General features: G+C 36.2%; 1 protein-coding gene across 1 annotated transcript in view; it reads left to right on the forward strand.

Moving 5' to 3' along the window:
- The window catches only part of ADAMTS20 (ADAM metallopeptidase with thrombospondin type 1 motif 20), a 195,495-nt gene that overhangs the window by 124,182 nt on the left and 48,150 nt on the right, over positions 1–23,163 (forward strand). Inside the window, 3 exon segments of the mRNA XM_047742257.1 lie at positions 13,242–13,409; positions 22,391–22,564; positions 22,640–22,810. Coding sequence (XP_047598213.1) covers positions 13,242–13,409; positions 22,391–22,564; positions 22,640–22,810 — 513 coding nt within the window.

Genomic DNA, 23,163 nt, shown 5'->3' on the forward strand with positions numbered 1-23,163 from the left:
TGTGGTTTCTGTTCTTAAGTTTAGAATTCTCATAATTCTTCAACATCTTTAAAGTGTGAGTATATTTTGGTAGAAAGTCTAGCTGCTTTTCCTGCCACATAATTCATACAGGAAAATCATCCTAATATTCAATTTTGTTATGTTAAGCTATTTCCTTTATTTAGATATGGTAGAGTAAGTCATTTAAGATTATGGTTTATATTGAGAGCTTTGGATATTTTTTTGCATTTTATGAAATTCAATATTGTCTTCAAATTTGGCACTCAAGCTATGAGAATATTTTATAGTTTGTAAGTCAAAACACGGCGAAAACTTGGGAGTAAATCTCACTTGTACATTGGGAATTTTTTAGTATACTTTTTAATGCTTAGGAAAGCTCTAGAGAACTTTTTAAAAGAGAAATTGGTTGGAAAAATTTTAGCTGTGATTAAGATAATAAAAAGCAGATTCCTTTGGGGAGCCTATTTTCTTAGAAACTAAAATTTTGAAGTCCTGGTGTTAACTTCAGGATTTCATTCAGGTAACTGATGTCATAATAAGAGAGGGGCAATATATAAAACTGAGATGTATTCTATAATTCTAAAGAACTAAGAAATGACCTATTTGCCTTCTACCAAAGATGCCCCCATAATACAGGTATGCAGAAATTTGCATTTTCTCAGGGTGCTGGGTGACTCAGTTGAGCATCTGACTCTTGATTTAGACTCAGGTCATGATCTCAGTGTTGTGAGATGGAGCCCCACGTCAGGCTCTATGCTGATCTTGGAACCTGCTTAAGATTCTCTCTTGCTCTTTCTCACTCTCTTCCTCTCTCTCCCTCTGCCCCTCTCCCCACACTCAAGCTTGCTCTCTCTTTATAGAAAAAAAAAAAAAAAAAGATTGCATTTTCTCATTTGAGGAAACAGAATTTTTTAAAGTGAACCTATTAAATACATATCTAAAGAGTTAAATTGTGATTCTTAAAATACTTGAAAAACACTGTGGTCTTTCCCTTCTTTCCTTCCTTTCTTCCTTCCTTCCTCTTTTTCTTTTTTCTTTTCTTTCCTTTTTTTTAATAGAGGTTGAGATTTTAATTCTCATATAAGGCCACTAACCCTATCTTCCAAATAAATTTCAGTTAATAGTGCTCCTTATGCCAGTGTCTATACTGTTGTGCATTGTTCCTTTCTTATCCAACTCTTTAATTTTCCTGGAGTTAATAATAGCTTTGTTTAGGGGCACCTGGGTGGCTCAGTGGGTTAAGCATCTGCCTTCAGCTCAGGTCATGATCCCAGGGTTCTGGGATGGAGTCCCACATGGGAATCCTTACTCAGCAGAGAGCCTGCTTCTCCCTCTCCCTCTGCTTGCCACTCCCTCTGCTTGTGCCTCTCTTTCTCGCTATATCTCTCTCTGTCAAATAAATAAATAAAAAATTTTTAAAAAGCTTCATTTAAAATATTGCTTAGTTTTTTAATTGTCCAACCACTAGTTTTTCTCTCAGGTGCCTAAACAGGTATGTAAAAACTCCTTGAACATTTTTTCTTAAATGTCCAGATATTTCCTCTTTCCTAGACACCTTGCAGACAGATACCCTCCTCCAAAATAAATCTTCTTTCTCTGATCTGGCCTGGATGAACTTAACCTTGTTGTTCCATTCTCTCGTCCTGTTGAAGTCTTTTTACTCATCTTCAATTTTGATGACATTTTCTTGCATTAGATAATTCTTTTCAAAATTTCCTCTCTCAAACACTTTTATGCATCTTCCTAAAAAAAAAAAAAAGGTGAAAACATTTTTCCATCTTGCAAACATGGAAAGGTCTTTAATCAATTCTCATATCTGACTTATAATTTCAATGGTTACAGAATTCTAGTTTGAGAAAAATTTCCCTCAGTTTTTTCCTACAATTTTTATTGAAGTATAATTAACATACAGTGTTGTGTTAGTTTCAGGTGTACAATATAATTCAGTAATTCCATACATTACTCAGTGCTCATAACAGTAAGTGTTCTCTTAATCCTTTTTATCTATTTCACACATCTCCCCACCCACTGCCCTTCTGGTAACCACCAATTCTCTGTATTTGAGTGGTTTTTTTTGGTCTGCTTTTTCTTTCTTCATAAATTCCACATATGAGTGTAATCATATGGTATTTGTCTTTCTGTCTGACTTAATGCACTTAGCATTATACCCTCTAGGTTCATCCATGTTGCTGCAAATGCAAGATTTCATTCATTTTTATAGCTGAGTAACATTCCATTGTATAAATACACAACATCTTTATCCATTCATCTATGGATGGACATTTGGGTTGCTTCCATATCTTGGCTTGTAAATAATGCTGCAATAAACATACGGCTGCATACGTCTTTTCAAATTAGTGTGCTACACTTCTCTGTGACTTATTTTGTAATTGGAAGTTCGTACCTCTTAACCCCCTTTGTCTCTTTCACCCGTCTCCCACTCACTTCCCCTCCGGCAACTACCATTTTGTTCTGTGTATTTAAAAGTCTGGTGTGGGAGGTTTTTTCTTTGCATTTTTCTCTTTATCTTTTTTCTTTGTTTTGTTTCTTAAATCCCACATAAGTGAAATAAAAAATTTCCCTGCAATGTTTTAGACATTATCTTCCAACATTTGACCTACTTATTGAGAAGTCTGGTGATTCTGAATTCCGATCTGTGCTATGTGCCCTTATCTTTCTCTCTATACTGCTGAAGCTTTTGGTATCCTTATCCCTATCATTCCAATATTTCATGATGAGGCAATTTTGTGTGTTTAAAATTCAGTTTGCTAGTCATTTTTTAGGCCCTTTCATTAAGGAGACTTGTGTTCAGAATTTTTTTTATAATTTCTATGGAATGGTTTTCTTTACTGAACTCATTCTAGTTGGATATTGGGATTCTTGGATTGATCCCTTAATTCTCTTCATATTCTCCTATCTTTGTCATTTGGTTTTACTCAGTGAGAAACTGCTAATATCTAAACTATCTCCTGAGTTATTTCAGTTGTGTTTTTAATTATCAGAGCTTTTTCTTGCCTTCTGATTATTTTGAGGTCATAGTAACCTATTCTTATTTCATCAGACAATATTTACTCTCTTACATTAAAGTTTTTACATTACAGTTTTTGGAGTAGAGATTCTTGATTATCTCTTTAACTTTCATACCCTTTCTCTAAGATGATGGTGGGAATGGTTTTCTGTTTTTCCAACCAAAGATTTTCTTCAAAAGTTGATGATTTTCTGCAGCTCATTATTATTTAAAAATAAGGCACTAGAGAATTAATTGGAAACTCTTCATTTGCATAGAGTTTAGTAACTGGTTTTCCCTGTAAGTCAATACTTGAAGGTCTGTTCTTTTGGAGACCCAGCTTCTCAGAGAAGGACCCTCTAATGCCTTATCTGCAAGCAAGAATAATATGGGCAGAGAGACTAAGGGTCAAGAGTTCAATGTGTGGAATTCCACAACTTTTCCTTCAGCATTCCCAATTCAAAAGCTCCCCCATGCACACATTTAATTTCTGCAGAGAATAAGCTGCTGATCTTGCTAATGTGTGGAAGAGGAGCTGTGCCCCCCCCCCCTCCCCCCCCCACCTTGCATCTGTTGCCGAGCCTCTTGGCTCTGCCGGTGCAAGTTTGTCTTCCTTCTCATTGGTCTTCTTCATTCCTTTTATCCTCTTTAGATCTTCCAAAGTTATTGAAATGTATTTGATTCACTCTGACTTTGTGGGATGAAAAAAGATGACGAAGAGGAAATGAATACATGTGGTCACTCCACCACTTTTAACTGAAACTGGTTAATTTTTTTAATCAGATGTCTATTTGCCTTCCCTTCCAATTTCTCTTCCTTATGCCCACTGTGACTATAATTGAAGGTGTACCTGATGTGTTTTTCAGTATCTAGGTAAGCAGACTTTTTTTTCCCCAGGGAGAATAAGATAGGCTTTTACTGGAATCCCACTGCGGTGATTACCCTTCTATCTCACCATTGAATGAAATCTGAATATATGAGCCTTGCACAATCCCTATGTTCCATTCAAGCGTTTCATAGAGAAAGCCCTGTCATTGACTGTATTTTCACCATTTTATATTTCCTCAGGATTAGGAGAGGAAGAAAACAGAAAGGGGAATGGAAGATTAATATGCATTTAGAGAATTGTGTCAAGAACTGTTTTAGGTTATTCATATGTTATCCTTTAATCTCACAACTACCTGAGGTAGGTCTTATTATTGTCAGTCTCTGATGAGATAACTGAAGATCAGCAAGGTTAAGCACATAGCCCAAGGTTGCTCAACCAATGACAGCGGAGATTAAAATGTGGGTGCCTGATTCCAAATCCTGTGCTCTTTTATTCTGTCCTCTACTTCCAAAAGTAAAAACCGTGAAACCCCACCTGAAACTTGACCCAAAGAATTCATTTTTAATCTAATTAAGATAATTCTGAAATTAGCTAAAATTCATTGAAATTAATCCCTAAAATATTCTTGCATCACAGCTATTATTACATATGATAAGTAGACATAAATATGTTCAATGGATACTGTTCTTTTGATTTCAACTCTGACCTTGTCTTATGAAAACATTCACAGATCTCATTTTTTACTTCTCATCTGAGAATTCTCTTTGTATATTCCTTTCCAGACCTTTATAACTCTATGTGAAATCAAGCTTCTTGGCCTTAGTTCTGTTCACTCACAAAGCCAGCACAAAAACACTTGGAGAAATCTGAAATGGTAAATCCTGGTATTCCGCTGGCACTTGATTTTTAAGAATTTTGTAAATGTTACTATAGCCATGCCTTAAAAGTCAGTATTTTTTAAAAGGCATGCTTTCGTCATTATTCTGATCTTTTTACCTTTTTACGGTCTACCGGTACTGAATAGTTTTCTACTTTGTTCCATCCAGGGAGGCAGAGGCTCATGATTCTGGATGTAGGCTCCCAGGGGACGAGGGTGGGGTTTTCAGCATGGAATGTGTCATATGGTCTTACGAAAGGAACTTCCCAGTTGTTGTGAGTTGTATAAAGACATTAAGAAAAAGTAAACTTACAATAATGGCCCCTAAAGAATTATCAAAATTAGTCAAGATTTATATTCCTCATATTGACAATAACATTTATCCTGTTACCTTATGATTGCAAAGATTTATGTTACTCAATGAGTCAATAAAAACTCTAAACAGGAACTCTTTAGATAAGTTAAACTTGCTAAACAGATTTTATAGAAGAGTCTGAAATGTTCATTACCGCCAAACTATACTATACTATTATATACTACACTTGATCTTAGCCCAAAGGCCGAGAAGCGATTGTACTATACCATTAGAAAGCTAAAAGAATAAATTACAAGACTTAAACTAATGATAAATCTTCCTATTTCTTTTGCTATGGATAGTGCTTACATTTTGAATTAGGATTACATTTACTATTTCATATAGCAAAATAAATTTTGGCATCTTTGTAATGATTTTTCATCAAATATTATTATTGAAGGAAACTAATCCAATAATTGAGTATTTTAGTTATCTTTCACTGAGGTGACTTTTCATTCTGATTTTCTAGTATTTTGTGTGTAGAAAATAATATTATATGGTAAATGAAAATTTCTGTGAAGTACTTGCATTAATTATTGCAACTTTACTTCAGGTTTTATATTTGAAAGTGAAAATAATCACAAAAATTTTCCAAAGTCATAATTTAGAAAATATTAACGATTATCTTATAATTATCTTTAAACAGTACTTCCAATTGAATTAACCAAATTAATTACACATGAGATACTATTAGCTTTGAACCATAAATTCATTGTGTACATAAATATATACAATATACATAAATATTTAGAAATAGTATTTTTGAACATGAAATAGAAATTAAAATGTTATTATTAGCCCAATGATGTGAATGTAAAGAAAGTTTTCTAGATATGTTTGTTAATAATATATTTCTTTGTCCTTTAAGTTGGGACTCAAAACATTTTTGCAAATGAATCTGACTTTAAAAAATGTTATATGTCTGAAGTTGCAAATTTTAAATTAGAGGCAAATAGAGTATGAACTGTTTCAGTAGTGATTATTTTTAGGACCAAATGCTGTCTTGGTTTATTAAAGCTGCATAGTCAAAGAATGTCTGTAACAGGTTAAAAAGAATTTTCAAACTCCATTTAACTTTAAAACTCTAGGTATAATCTTTCAGGAAATAGTATGAATAGGGTCCCTGTTGATAGATTTAGTATCTTACTTTTTAGAGCACATATGCATTGCATTAAAGGAACAGTAGCAGTACTATTTTGCAGAGTTGACATCCTACTCTTAATATGCATATTTTGTCATTTTTTGTTTAAACACAGGAATACCCTATTCTAGTATACTCTGGCTATTTATTCTAACTATGTTAATGTTTTACTTCTTTAATAACTGAGGAGAACTCCATTTAAAATAGGGTTCCACCGGGGCACCTGGGTGGCTCAGTGGGTTAAAGCCTCTGCCTTCGGCTCAGGTCATGGTCCCGGTGTCCTGGGATTGAGCCCTACGTCGGGCTCTCTGCTCTGCGGGGAGCCTGCTTCCACCTCTCTCTCTGTCTGCCTCTCTGCCTACCTGTGATCTCTGTCTGTCAAATAAATAAATAAAATCTTTAAAAAAAAATAGGGTTCCACCAATGTGGGACATGCTCCCAATTACTGAGTAACTGTATAAAACTCATATCTAAGATTTTACTGTAATTGGGCTCTTCTCTTAGCTATGTAGGTGTTACTGGCTTGATGAAGATTTCAAAAACCATGCTTTTCCTGGGGTTCAGAGACAGCCTCTTTTGTATTTAGAGAATGTTACAGGCTTCTTAAAAATCAAAAGGAATAGATAAAACATACACGCATGAATGCATGCCCACAAGTGATTTACTCCACAAAATATCTAATTTATGGTCTGTCTTGATCTGAAACTATCATTTCCTTATATCATTTCATAGATAAATCTTGTGATACTGTTATAAAGACATTTAACATATAATCACCAAAGCATTAAAAAAAAAAAGGCGCACCTGGGTGGCTCAGTCGTTAAGTGTAAGCATCTGCCTTCAGCTCAGGTCATGATCCCAGCGTCCTGGGATCCAGCCCAGCATCTAGGGCTTCCTGCTCGGTGGGGAGTCTGCTTCTTTCTCTCTCACTCCCCCTACTTGCCCTCTCTCACTGTGTCTCTCTCTGTCAAATAAATAAAATCCTAAAAAAAAAAAGCTATGGTCAAAATTTTCCATTAAAAAATTTAACTTTACTACAGAAGCATAACATAGTTCAGTTTTGAAAAAGACCAAACTAAAGATAAATAATACATGTCCCTATATTGAGAAATTCATTGATTATTTGGAATGCCACTTAAGGCAAAGGAAAACACAACTAATTCTCTTAAATTATTTCAAGAGACACTCTAATACCTGATTATATTTTAGCTATCATTGTGTTTAAATCAAAGCCACTCCATTTTGTACATTATAATTTGATGCTTCTCCAGTTGCACTTGAGGGAATGATTTCTGGATTTAGATTTGTAGTGTGTAATGATTGCATTTCTGTATGTTTAGCTTTCCTAAAACAAAAATATTATGTGAACACTTTTGTTACCTAGTAGTAGGAGTTCCTTGTTTGAGGAAATTAGCAATTATCACCATACAATGAACAATTGGATAGATGTGACACCCAGCCATTTGGTTGTGAGTGCTTATGTTTTCAGCAGATAACTAACAGATGATGTGGTATCTAGAAATAAAGAAAAAATTCACTTCATCTAATTTTTTCCAGTTTTATTGGATATAATTGACATACATAACTGTGTAAGTTTAAGGTATACAGCATAACGATTTGATATATTATGAATGATTATTGATATAAGTTTGGTTAGCATCTATCATCTCATACAGATATGATAAAAAACAAAATTCCTTGTGATCTCTTAGAATTTACTCTCAACAATTTCCTATATATATTATGGCAGTGTTCACTGTAGTCATGTATACCTAGTACTTATGAAGTGTGTCCCTTTGATCACCTTTTTCCAATTCACCTCCCCCACCCACCTCTGGTAACCACAAATCTGATCTCTGAGTTGTTTCTTTTCTTAACACTCCACATATAAGGTGATCATATGGTATTTATCTTTCTCTGACTTATTTCACTTAGCATAATTCCCCTGAGGTCCATCTATGTTGTTGCAAATAGCAGGATTTTCTCCAGGTTTATGGTAGAATAGTATCCCATAGTATATATGTATACCACAGCTTCTTTATCCATTTGTTCATTGATGGACCTACGTTGTTTCCATGTCTTGGCTTTTGTAAGTATTGCTGCTATGAATGTAGGGGTGCAGATATCTTTTCAAGTTTGTGTTTTCATTTCCTATGGATGAATTCTCAGAAGAAATGACTGGATCATATGGTAGTTCTATTTTTTTTTTTTAAGATTTTATTTATTTATTTGACAGAGAGAGATCACAAGCAGGCAGAGAGGCAGGCAGAGAGAGAGGAGGAAGCAGGCTCCCCGCTGAGCAGAGAGCCCGATGCGGGGCTCGATCCCAGGACCCTGAGATCATGACCTGAGCCGAAGGCAGCGGCTTAACCCACTGAGCCACCCAGGCGCCCCTGGTAGTTCTATTTTTAATTTTTTGACAATCTTCTGTACTATTTTCCACAGTGGTTGTAACAGTTTACAATTTCAGCAACAGTTCACAAGGGTTCCCTTTCTTTACATCAACACCAGAGTAATTATTTCTCTCTCTCTCTTTTTTTTTTTTGATGATGATAATCCTAACAGGTATGATGTGATAGCTCATTGTGGTTTTGATTTGCATTTCCCTGATGATTACTGATGTTGAGTACCTTTTCGTGCATCTGATCCATTTCCTAGAACTGGAGCTAAATAAAATTCATTGTTCTATTTTGTTTTAACAATTTAAGTGTCTAGAATCAACATCTTTAACAAACTGTCAATTAATTCACTCTTCTGTAATATTTTTAACAAAATAATCACATCTCAAATATCAAAAAGTAATCTTATCCTAGAATTATGCACAACTTTAAAAACAAGAATAGACTTGTTCCAGGTTAATCCTATTAGAATGGTTAATTCCAAAATTCCATCTTGGAACTGAAAGTGCCATCCAGGAGATTCTATTGCATTTTTAGGGCTTGCAAATTCTCCATTTGTTTCACATGTTTTCTTTTCCATACATAGATATTTGTCTTTACCTAATTTATAGGAATAGTCAGTTCAGGTTATCTGTATTTGGTGTTGCTACTTCTGAAGTGGATTGTATCCTACATTTTATTGGTACTCAGGAAAACATATCTCAGAATTTAAGACTATGTCAACTAAGGACAATAGAGGTGATTTTTAAGAGTTCTCTTGACAAGAATGTTGGAAACTATATAGTATTAATAAAATCTCAAGGGAGTAGGACAGTATCCAGAATATAAAATAGAAGAAAAAAAAATTGCTGGGGTGCCAGAGGAAAAAAAATTCTCATGTTTGAGTATCCTATCAAGTGAGCTATTTTGTGGTATCTTGCAAATCAGAATGTATTGTGGTGTGAGAGAAAGAGGGTAGCATTTCACTAGTTATTTACTTTATGACTACCTCATTCCAACTAAAACATTATTCTTTGCCTAAGTGTTCTCTTTTACTTAAATCCTCACGTGGAACTCATCAGACATGATAAAATAATGTATTTACTCTTCTTCAAAGGAAGAGGAGTAAAGGAAGAGGAAAGGAAGCACTACTTTAAAAGTGTGACCAGGCATAATTTACTTTACAGTTCTTTGATTTTGTACTTTTTGTCTAACTTTCCTAGAAAAACTTTTTGTTTATAAAGCAATAAATATATTTCAAGGAATTTTAAATGTTTTAATAAATTACTTTAGATTTTAACAAAAACAAATAAGAATTGCTTGCAACAAGGATCAACATCAATTAATCAGCCAATATTTATTGTACCTGCCATTTTGTGGGTGATGTGGGTAATCTCTAAAAGGTCCTTGACCTCCAGAAGTCTGGGTAGATAAAGTGTGTGACAAAAGTAGAAAATGATGAAGTGAGAAAAACAGTGAGACTCAGAAGAATTCAGAGAAGTGAAAGATTGATAATGTATTTACCTTAGACATGGGACTGACTTAGAGCTTTAAGGATAAGTCACATTTAGAAAGCACCAGGGGAAGTGATTAGTTGAGGTAAAAGGAAACAACATAAATTAGGCGCTCTTATTGAGTGAACATGAAATACCTAAGTAGAGCAACACTGCATGTTGAAAAGTAACGGATATAAGGTCAGAAAGATATGCTGACTGAAATTTAGTGGATCAAGAAAACAAGGAAGAATATAAGTTTAGATTTTCTATTAAAGATCATAGAGAGCCATTGTCAGTTTTGGAACAAAAAAATGTTTAAAATTATGTTTAATAATAGTCTTGGTTAAAGATTGGAATAATGAAGAAGAGAAAGATGATGTTGAGTTAGAGTAGGAGACACTGTTCAGTCTTGTGAAAAATAATCTTGACTTTGACAGTGTACTACAATGTGTGAGTTTACATTCCATTCATAGATATTGCTCAGAGAGGAAATATATTGCTCAATTCTAAAGGAGGATCTTCAGTGTCCCCTATTTGTATTCTATAGTTTTGTAAATGAATTGCTCATTCTTATCAGAAATATCAATAATTTACTGCATAGTTACTGTGTGATTCTTGGATTCTTGGCACTGTTAGAACTCTGAGAATTTTACAAAACAGACACGTGGACAATGTCCGTATAGGGATATTAAACAAATATGTGAGCACCCATTTTTTCCATCAGCAAGCCCACTTCTTCAAAACTGAGTTTAAATATCACCTTCTCCTTGAGTACTTATCAAACATCCCAGAAAAGAATGGCTACTTTTCAGAATTCCTTAAATCCATAATTTTTATTGTATTATTTTAATTGTCCTTATGTCGTGTATTTTTCCTGATCTTTATTGGGTTTAATATTATCTATGTTCTACTTTGGTATTATTTATTTAATCGGTGGTATGTGTCATTTAAATTATAAGTACTTTGAGAATAAATCAAGGGCAAAAGCAAGAGATGTTTAATCTGTGTCTGCAACTCTTGGCATATGGTAGAAACTCAATAATCACAAAATGAATAAGATTCTAAATGTTTTTACATCTTCCGTAAGAACACCTATGTTGATCTTAAATATTCACAGTAATGCTTACTTTTTAAAAGAGGCTGATGAGTAGTGAATATCCTTCTGATCTAAAGATCACAAAGATTAGAAAAAATAATATATACCTAAGGGGAAAAGCATTATTTCCATGTGTGAACATGTACGTATACTTTGTGATGATATATGCCTGATACTAAATAATATGTGATTTTTTGGTATAAATCATACCATACTCTTTGAAAAATAGACAGGGAAGACAAGAAACTGAAAAGTACTCAAGTCAGGAAGAGTAAAGCAAGTGGGTAGATCCAGAAGAGAAGGTCAATAGGAAAGAATGCACAAATTATGAAGATCCCTTAGAGGTTTTCACAGAACTAAGTATGTTCTAAGTGACATGTAAGGCTGTGTTAAAGAGAGCATTCGGGATATGGTAATAAGTCTTAACAATCAAGATACTATTAAATTAGTTGCCTACACAAATGAGATACAGTATTGCAGATAATATAAAAAGATAAATTACACCCCCACTATTTTTTTATTTGAAATATTTAAAGCATTTAATAGTCTGTATTAGATACTCTAACAGTCTTTGAACTGATAGATAAAATGTATAATATATTATCTCATGCTGTTTGAACTCAGTATATGTTTCTAAATGAAACCATATGTGAACAGCTGTCTCAGAGGTATGAGAGGAGTTGTCTGGAATCCATGTCTTTGCTTAACTTTTCCTTGGTACATATGTCACATTGAAAATTCCAACATCCTGAGACTATACAAAGAACAACAGTAGAAGAGGAAGCTAATATTTACTGAGGATGTACACTTGTAATAGGACTGGATTTGACTTTTCATATTCTTGATCTCATCTGCATCCTGATCTCATCTGCTGTAATACTGGTCTTACTATCTCCATTTTATAAATGGGGAAGTGGAGTCTTGGACTGGTAACGAAATGTGCCTGGAGTTGTGCAAGTATTAAGACGCAGACATGGTATTCAATACCAGAGTTCAAGCTCTTCCCACTACATTGTCCTGGCTTCACTCATTAAATGGCTAACTGGCTGAAAAATGAAGTCAAATTATTATTTCACTTATACCTTTATAGAGAATTTCCTTTTTTTTTTTTTAAGATTTTATTTATTTATTTGACACAAAGAGAGATCACAAGTAGGCAGAGAGGCAGGCAGAGAGAGAGGGAAGCAGGCTCCGTGCTGAGCAGAGAGCCTGATGCGGGGCTCGATCCCAGAACCCTGAGATCATGACCTGAGCCGAAGGCAGAGGCTTTAACCCACTGAGCCACCCAGACACCCCAATAATTTCCTTTTTTAAAAAACTGAATATATTAGAGGGTTGCTAGTATAGAGAGAACTTTTCCCAGATTGATTAAAAAAAAAAATACTGAACTGAATTGCACTTAAAAATAATTTTTCTGGGCGCCTGGGTGGCTCAGTGGGTTAAGCCACTGCCTTCGGCTCAGGTCATGATCTCAGGGTCCTGGGATCGAGTCCCGCATCGGGCTCTCTGCTCGACAGGGAGCCTGCTTCCCTCTCTCTCTCTGCCTGTCTTTCTGTCTACTTGTGATCTCTCTCTGTCAAATAAATAATAAATAAAATCTTTAAAAAATAATAATAATAATAATTTTTCTTCTTTCTCCATCCCTGCATAAAGAAATCATTGCATTTTTTTAATCCAAAATATACTTTGCAGTGTGGGAAACATGGGGTTAAAAATAAAATAGGTGGTGACCATACAAAATTAAAATTAAATCATGTGTGATAACAGGAGTTAGCTTCAGATAGTCTTTACCTTTAAAAGATCTAAAACATTTATATACTAGAAGAATACTTGCTATACTGTAGACAATCAGTACTATTTATGGAATTAATGGATACCTTATGGTATCAACATCCATTGATGGTCCCGGGCAGATGGACAGATTTTAAATTCTAATCAGAAGAACCAAAGTTATGTCTTAATGAAAACATCAAAGCAATGATGTTTTGACTCTTCATTTTATACATTTTGATGATAAGTTAGTCAAGATAAAATTAATTAAGCATATTTGTTTATTTTTCAGTGCTCAGCTTCTTGTGGTAAAGGTTTAAAGTATCGTGAGGTGCTTTGCATTGACCAATTCCAAGGAAAAATAGAAGAAAAATATTGCAGTCACCTACAGAAACCTCGAACTCAAAAAGCTTGTAGATCTGTCAGATGCCCTTCATGGAAAGCCAATAGATGGAAGGAGGTATGAGATGTATTTTATAATTATAAACATATTTTTGCATGTAAAAAGAAAATCTCAAGTCTGTTTCAATAACCTTGAAGGTTTTACTCCACTAAAATGTGTTTTATTCTGTTATACATTTTTTGCACTATGTTCTGAATTAATGTACAGTGTTAACACGTTTACTAAGTCTATAGTTAATAATGAATTTGTTGATTTTTCTGTGACTGTGAACTTTTCTTTTTCTCCCTTTTTTTTTTTAAAGATTTTATTTATTTATTTGACAGAGATAGAGAGCACAAGTAAGCAGAGCGGCAGGCAGAGGGAGAAGGAGAAACAGGCTTCTTGCTGAGCAGGGAGCCCGATATGGGGCTCAATCTCAGGACCCTGGGATCATGACCCTGGGATCATGAGCCAAAGGCAGACACTTAACGACTGAGCCACCCAGGTGCCCCAGTGACTGTAAACTTTTCAAGAAATTCTTTTACTCAATATCAGGGATGGGGGCTACTGATAATCATATTGTTCCAGATAGTCTAAAGGTAAAGTATAGATGATGATATATTTAGCAACTGCCTTGTTGCCACACCACAGTCTTGGATTTGAACTAAGGTTACATGTTGGAGAAGGGACTGGTAGGTTCTAAACAGGATCCTAACTAGAGTTGTTTAAGAGTTAGGGACACGTCAGAGCTAGGGAGCCTGAGCTGGTCTAAGGCTAGAGTGGACATACTTAGAAAGACTTAGCCAAAATGAAGATGATATATACATGAGATCCAGACTGAGAACTCGGTTAATAAGAGAAAGATGACTGATAGCTACCCTGGCATCCTCGGGGAAGTAAGCCCAAAATCTAAATTGGGGGTTGCATGCATGTGATCGTGGTTGTCAAATGAAGACCAGATTGGGAAGTAGCAAAGAGGTAAAAGCTATAAGTGAAGTGGGAAATTTTCACCAGAGTAATTCTTGGGGGCCTGATTTCAATGGGGGTAGGCTCTCCACATAATGGTCTGGCTGCTCTCAGCAGGACTTAAAGGGGCTTAGCCATTTCTTAAAGGGCAGAGTTTTCAGAAGGAAAGAAAACCTCTCTTCTGCTGATGCAGCTTCCTTGCTTCTGTGTGATGTTGGAGCGATGTCTATTAAAGATAGGGGTTCAGAGAGGAGCTGGAAGAAGTGGGGTTCCCCTGGGTTCCTAAGTCATCATCATTTACTCTGTGAGGTTAGAGTCGTGGGGCAGGGCATCAGTTTTGCATGGCATTGTGTCAGCACATCATTGCTACTGAAGGAAATGCTCCCAAATTGAGCATCTCAGATTTCTCTGTAGAAGAGAGAGCCTCTGTCAAGTGTTCATAGGCTGAGAACAGTGCTTCATATTTGGCTGAAAACTGGGAGCAAACATATTTGTTTCTCATCCCACACACACAAAAAAAACCCATGTATCTCGAGAATTTGCTTCAACACTGAATTTTGGTAAAGTAATAAAATTATTTTTTCAGGCTTTAGGAAAGGCTACAATTTAAAAGATTTTCCTTAACCTATTTTATTTTATAAATGCCACTACTACCTACTAAGTTGTTTAAGAAAGAAAGACTGGATCATTCTGTCTCTTTCTCTCTTGACCTTAAAGTCAGTCACTCAACAGGTTCTTCTGATTCTCTTTCAAAGTAACTTTTTTTTTTTAAAGATTTTATTTACTTGAGAGAGAGAGAGAGAGCATGAAAGGGGCGAGAGGCAGAGGGAGAAGCCAGCTCCCTGATGAGCAGAGGGCCTGATGTGGGACTTGATCCTGGGACTCCAGGATCATGACCTGAGCCGAAGGCAGTTGCTTAACCAACTGAGCCACCCAGGTGCCCCAAAGTAACTCTTGAATCTCCTTGCAAACATTCCAGTCTAGTCCATCATCTGTTCCCAGGTGTACGATGGCCTCCATATATGTATTTTTGCCATTATTTACTTGCATATAGTGTGAGCTCTAGTATAACTCAAATATCCTCGTATGTCTTACTATCTTCTGTGATTGGCGAGTCAACAACTTAACCCATGCCTACTTCTTCAGCATGGTCTCAGGCCACAGAATCTCAGGGACAATGGATAACTTGCTCACTAAGCACCTAACTCAGTATCTAGCTGAACACTTCTTATTTTGAATATTGTGATTTAGTTGCAAAAAACACTTTCCAACTCTTAATTTACATATTTGTCATACTGTGGTTTTTTGCTTCAGGTCAGGGTTTGCCTTATTTTATCTGAACCAAGATGTGAAAAGTGGTTTTCTCCCAAAGGGTGAAACACTGAACGCAGCGTGTGGCAGGGACCTCCTAATTCTGACATCAGCCAAACCAAGGGGGGATGGTGTGGAAGTGGAAAAGGCTTTTTGCTTCTTGGCCACCAGATTCCTATTGATTCCCCAGGATTTCCTTGCTGCTATGGTTGGTATTCACAGGGGACGCTTTCTGACCCTTGACCTCCAGCCGCACAACAGGGAATCAATCATCAGTGCTAACAAATTGGCCTTGGCTTACCACCAAGTATGAAATTATATAAGACTCACTTGCATGAACATGTTTAAGGGGTTTCTAAGATACAGATATGAATATTCAAAGACTATAAAAAACACAGATGCTTTTGTACAGAGTCTGCTTTCTTCTCTTTGACTTGGTTTTCCTTGTCATAGAAATTAGTTTCATACACCCACACAGTCCTCAACTCTCTGCCAGAAACAAATGACCATTTGTGAAGTCGTTGGCTTTTGATTTATTCTATAAAATGTACCCACATGAAGTTAACAATTGCAGGCTGTCACTGCTCTACATGTAATAATATATTCAGCAGAAGTGTAATTTCAGAGGTAGTTACGAGATAATCACTGGTTGCTACTTTGTTCCGACTGTATAAATTGTAACATTGCTTTAGTATAATCACTCACTATAAAATTATTTCATTTTATTACTATTTTACATTATACCTCAAATGGAAAGACTCATTTAGAAAATTGTGACCACAGAGGTGCTCAAATGAGTTTTGAAGTAACACTCTTAATTTGGTATTTGATATCATTTTTCAATGAAAGGATTTAGTAATGCATTTTAGTGACTGATGCTAAACAGAAACAAACATTGGTACAGAGGGCCATTTGTCCTCTGCCTCCAGATGTATACCTTTAGAGGCAAAGAAAATACTAGAATCATTTAAAAAGAAAAAAAAAAACAACTCCCTCCACTCTCTGAAACCAGGAAGGGTTTGTTTTCTTTTTAAACTTAATTTTACCTATTTGGGAATACTAACTTCTCTTGTATATTCAGGTTTTTAAGGCTAACATGGTGCTCATTTTCTCATACTCCCATCTATTTATTTCAGTACCATCCAAATGTAGTTTTATGCTTAGGAAAAAAAAAAAAGTCCAGAATTCTTGCCTCCTCTTGATCATGACAGATCTGCTGGACAACTTAGAAAGATGACATAGAGAACCTCACTCCACCCTGTGGAATCTAGAGTCACTTGATACCAACCACTTGCCTGGCTCCTATTCTCTGAGACCCATCATTTTCTTTCTACTAGTTTAAGAGCAGAGCTGGAACCAAAGGTGACAGAAGTTCCAAAATCTTACAAATCTATTAGCTAGTGCCCCCTTCTCCCAAAGCCCCTGAAAAAAAAATTTTTGACACTATATGCTAAATGTTAATATTTTAAGTGATTTTGTATTTCTATAATTCCATATTTTCTGTATTTCCAAAATACATAAATCCACATTTATATATTTTCAGAAATTTCTTATGTATACATATATATCTCTTATAACCTAAAAAGATAATAAATCTTAATTGAGTCCCCATAGCCACTGACCAAGAACCCAGAACTTCCTCTCTTCCCAAGTGATGTTTCTAGCTTTGGAGACAGACTGGAGCCCCAGGACAGGGAGGATGTCCTTTTTTGCTCTGGGATTGAGTAAACCATGCTTCTAAAATCTCTTCTGGCTGGTGCCAGCAGCTCTGTTCTTGCATTTCTCTTCTGCCTGTTCACTCCCTTCCTATCTCCTCTCTTTTTGATGGACTTTCTATGAGTGGGCTGAGATGACTCACTCTGGTTTCAGGCATGTATCAAGAAACTTTTCAAGGGAGAAATAACTTTATCTTTATAAGAAAAGGGGAAGAGATGAGAATAGGAAGGGAGCAATGAGGGACAGTCTCCTCCTGACATTGCTTGGAAAGGAGAAAACAACAGCTAAAGAGGCTAAGTAGCTTGTATAGGTCATAGACCAAAAGTGTGTCTTGGGGGCGGGGGTTGCTGGCGAAGCACTTGAACACAGTCCATTTGAGCTTTTCTTACGATAGTTGCTATCGTAATTATTTCATTAGTATCATTATACATCAGCTCATCCTTATATTTCCTGAGCATCATAGTGCCACTCTCGTGAGGGCACCTGAAGTCAACAGTTACAGACTGTCATCGCATCACACATAGTAGAGCCTTCGGTAGGAATGTAATTTCTATGTTGTACCGAATTCATTGCAAGCATATTTACATTTTTAAAAAGTATGTTGCATGGGTATAAGATATATATGGATTTTATAGCTTATGGAACATAGCAGCGTTTAGTTGATCGTATATCATATATGAAGTAGTTGCTGAAATTACTAGCAACATATCAGGCTACGTTAATGATGGATAGCATTCAGATCTTTGGCACAGATCCTGCTCAGAGTTTTGGAACAGTGCCTATTCCAGAAGACCCACACTTTAAGAAAAGCATTGAAAATTTTACCAAATCCCCAGAGAAGTACAGTCAAACGGTTACAACTGTTCTGTCAGTTCCATTGTGTCCTACTGCAAGTTGGAAAAGCCCTGAGGATTATTGGCTTAAATTCCAAGACATTTCCTCTTTCCGTAACAAAACTATGTCACTGGTTTTAAGTTTAAGTTTGACTCAGCAGCTTTGTAAGGTCAGAGTGCTGGACTGGCATAGATGATTTTATTGGTCAACTCCTATTGGTCAGAAAACAGCTCCCAAGATTTTAGACCTTATACCTTAAAACTTTCTCCCATGAAAGTGAATATGGATTTGCTCTCTGTTGGGAAAGAGGATAGATTCTGGACAATGGGTAAACGTTTAAAGAAGAATATTTCAGCTCAGAATAGCTGAGTATTCGCTAACCTTAGAGTCACCCAAAAATGGAATGACCACTTTCAGGACGTAGCGAATGTACGCGGATTGAGGGTAGGAAAGTATGGATAGGTTTGGTGGTCTTTCATTTACTATTGCTGTAAAAGGAATTTCAAAACTGAAGAGAAATTGAAGTTACGTATTCTTAAAGTCTCTCCTAACTCCAAATGCCCTATATTGCTAATACTACTGCTGCATGATTGACTCTCTTGAAATAAGCCATAGTTACAAATAACTATGTGGAAATCAAGACCAAATTCTTTTTTTAAGTAAGAAGAGTAGAATCTTATTTTAATTGGCTAAATTATATAAAACATGAAGAATATATAAGATCTTAAAATGCAGACTTTTTGTTTCAAATATTAATATCATGGGTTTCGTTTCCTTAAATATGTCTAGAATTCAATCTAGATCTTCCCAGAATTTAAGATGCTGAACCATTAAGAATGATAATTTTTTGTCATACAATTTTAGGATTAATTTCTTTTTTAAAATTATTTTTATTAACGTATAATGTATTAGCCCCAGGGGTAGACAGGTTTGTGCATCAACACAAGTGCTTAAACACTTCACAACACTCACCGTATCACATACCCTCCCCAATGTCAAGACCTAAATATTTTTTATTTTATTTTATTTATTTATTTGACAGAGAGAGACACAGCAGGAGAGGGAACACAAGCAGAGGGAGTGGCAGAGGGAGAGGGAGAAGCAGGCGCCATGATGAACAGGGAGCCCTATGCAGGGCTCGATCCCAGGACCTGGGATCATGACCTGAGCCGAAGGCAGATGCCCAATGACTGAGCCACCCAGGTGCCCCTCAAGACCTAAATCTTAATAAGAACTAATAAATAATGCACAAAGAGAGAACACTTCCCTTTTGCATTTTAAGTGACTTATGAAATAGCAGTTTGGTGAACTTATTTTTGCAATACACATTCTAACATTTCTTTAAGTCTGCTCTGCAATAGCTAAAATGGCTACAGTACCTGTGGGTTGGCTAAAATTCACCTTCTCCAATTCCACTGTCCAGTCTTTCAAGTGCCAGTCTGTGCAGTGTTATAGTATATTACATATAAATAGGATATTTGACTGATTATCCTGTCTGAATTAAATTATGCAGTGTTGGTGCTTTACATTAGCTATCTGGATTTTTTTAAAAAGATGATATAGAACATACTTATAAGTATGTAGTTCTATGAAGCTGTTAAATAAGGGTGCATGTTTTAGACTTAGAGGTGTACCTTGAGAATTCATGATAAGTCACTCAGCTAAGGAGTGAGTAATTGTATCTTCACAGCATCCACCACTGTAGGGGGACCTGGCCAGGCAGAGATTCTACTTTGGAAATATCGAATTTGAGGTGCCCTTGACGTATCTATGTAGAAAACGCGTACAATTTCTGTAACTACATAAAATATTTTTATAAATACATGCAAACATAAATGTCAAGTTCAAGAGAACAGATTTAGAAAATTGGTGCATAGAAAAAACTGCTCAGAGCACTCACAGGGTACAAAGAGAAGCAGGTTAATGCTGCTGGATGTGTCCATGAGATTAAGAAAAGATTTGAAACATTTTTGTTGGATCTGGCAGTTAGCACTATTGATGACATTGGGTTAAGAAATATTTCATTTAAGCCATATGTTCTCTTTTTTGTTCAAATCTAAAATTGTATCAGTTTACTTTTTTGTACTCTTTTAAAGAAAGCTGAAAAACAAAAAGTTATTTGTTTTCTTCCAAATAGTCCATTTTTTTTTCTTTTAGGGAAGAGATCCACAATAGTAGTTACCCATGGTCACAGCAGATTTTTCTACATGTGCTATGGCCAGAGGACCAGTAAAACACTGTGGTTTATTGAATTTTTTAAAATTATATTTGTCTGCTAGAAGTTTTTGTTAAGCTATGTTTTGTGAATTATGTTTTTCCAGGAAATTTTTTTTTTCAGGTTTAGAGGCAGGAAGTTTTCCAAATATAGCTTATATTTCTGAAATTATTCCTGAAAAATATTTGCAAGAGCCTTATTCTATAGGCTAAACATTTTCACAAGAGGTTCAGATAAGCTAAACTATCTCCAGACATTTTAGTCTACTTAATATTATGCCCTGCATAAAACACACACTAAATTATTGTTTTCTCCACACACGGAGCTGTTTTTTTTTGTGAAAACACTCAATGGGGGCAAAATTCAACTGCTTAAGCATAAAACAAAGGTAAGTATAAGCTATGTAGGTAATACTGTTTTTCATAGGTTAAAAAATAGATATAAATTCTCTTTCAAGACAGTGATTACTGCTTATACCCACTGCTTATACTGTTTATAATTCTAAACTTTCAAGGGCATTTAGAGTAAAATGGTACAACAGTTTGTAGAAGGATTTCAAGTCTATAGGGTGAACCAAGTTCTTAGTTCTTGTGGGATCTAAATATTTTTCATTCATGGTAAATCCTTATTCTGCAGATATACGTTTATTGTTGTCGAAAAATAAATTTCATTGTTCTGAGCTCCTGCAGAAATTCAGAACGTGATGAAGGACCTGTTTTTTTTTTTTTTTTTTTTTAAGATTTATTCATTTATTTTCAAGAGAGTCAGAGAGACAGAAAGAGAACAAATGAGGGCAGGGGCAAAGAGAAGAGAATCTTCAAAGAGACTCACTGTTCAGTGCAGAGGCTGATGTGGGGCTCCATCTCACGACCCTGAGATCATGACTGGAGCAGAAATCAAAAGAATCAGATGCTTAACCAGCTGAGCCACCCAGATGCCGCAACAGACCTTACGGTATCACAGGAAACAGTGATGAGACCATAGATATTCCTCAGTAGGACTTCCAATCCTTTCTGGAATCACAAGCAGCAGAGAAAACCAAACTTGCAAATTAAATAAATACCCTGGGCATTCTCCACACTTTATTAGTGTTGGTCCCATAGCTCTTGGCTGTAGCCACGCTCTCTTGTAATAGGACGCTGTATTCTAGAGGTGGAAAGGCTCTGAGAGGTTATCAAATCCTTCCCCATCCACCTCAGGGAGCGCAGTGACAGCTCAGTGTCTGAAATCAGAAAGAACTGACCTTCATCTTATAGCTAGAGGCAGGAGCTCAGGCAAGTGACTTACCATCTCTGAGCCTCAGGTCTTCAACACTGCTTGTCAGAGGCAGAGCTGTTATCAGGAATACATGTATGGAAGTGTTCTATGAAATTTTACAAATAATACAGGATCTTCTTTGTGCACATAAGGAAAATGAGACCTGGGGAGGCTAAGACAACAAGATGGTCTATGTTTATAGTTTATGCAACCAGCTTCCCAAGCACTTGTCCATTGGAAGATAGTCATGAATCAACAGATTAGCAAATATTTGGATCCTCAAACTGTACAAAGTTTGTGCTGCAAGTATAAGGACGAGTATAACACAATCTTGGAAATTATTGTTCCTTGGAGGGAGATGATACAGATAGTCTAAGGATTTAAGTGATGTTTAAAAGCAACGTAGCAAAGTAGTTTCCTTGTGCAGCGAGTTTAAAAGCTCTTAACGTTTAAGTCAGAATAGAGAGTTATCTGTTGGGATGGACTGACTGATAGAACTTGTCATGTAACTTGTCAATAGTTGCCGTAGGGCTTGAGTAGATACTGCAAAATAAAGAAAATTTATTTGCACATTTGTATGGACGCTTCACACTAGACAGTCTTAAAAATACTAATTGCATGTATTTTCTCTCTAGTGCCTGATGTAATATCAGGCTATGTTGAAAAGAAACAAGAAAATAGGCTATGGCGCTAGTTCGCCATCTTTACATAATTCGATATTTGTTAGCTAATTGTTCCAATCCTTTGGGCCTCTCTGCAGTGCTCTGTGACCTGCGGCTCTGGAGTTCAGCAAAGGGATGTGTACTGTAGACTCCGAGGCGTCGGTCGGGTGACTGACGAAATGTGTGATCCATCCACCCGGCCTTATTTTCAGCGGCGATGCTGGCAGCAGGACTGCGTCCAGTACCAATGGGTGGCAGGACAGTGGCTGAATGTGAGTACTGACCCCTAAGGTTTCAAAGACACTGCCTGAAAGAATGCGTTGTTCATTTTGTCATTGCACTTCTAGTGTTCATCGTCATGTACCAAAAAAGAGACACATCGGCAAGTGAAGTGCACCAATGCGCAAAACATTCAAGTGAATGAGAGTTTCTGTGATCCTTCAACCAGACCTCTTTCAATCAAAAAGTGTGAGAACCCTTCCTGCAGGTATATTGTGGTAACAGGAGACTCATCACAGGTAAGGCCAAGAAAGTTGAGAAATGTTGCTTCTGGAAAAAACAACCGAGTTTCACATTTGATGGAGTTGAAACTGTGTCTAAATTTGAATATGGGGTAGGGGGGTGGAGGGGCAGCACCTGGGTGGCTCAGATGGTTAAACTTCTGCCTTCAGCTCAGGTCATGATCCCGGAGTCCTGGGATGGCGCTTTGGGGGGTTCCCTGCTCAGCGGGGAGTCTGCTTCTCCCTCTTCCCCTCCCCTCTGCTCATTCTGTCTCTGCTCTCTCTCTGCCTCTCAAATAAATAAGTGAAATCTTAAAAAAAAAATTGAAAATGGGGGCAGATAATGTATACCTATCAGTCTAGGGAATGGA

This window comes from Lutra lutra, chromosome 8 (genome assembly GCF_902655055.1).
Source record: "Lutra lutra chromosome 8, mLutLut1.2, whole genome shotgun sequence".
Taxonomy (NCBI): Eukaryota; Metazoa; Chordata; class Mammalia; order Carnivora; family Mustelidae; genus Lutra; species Lutra lutra.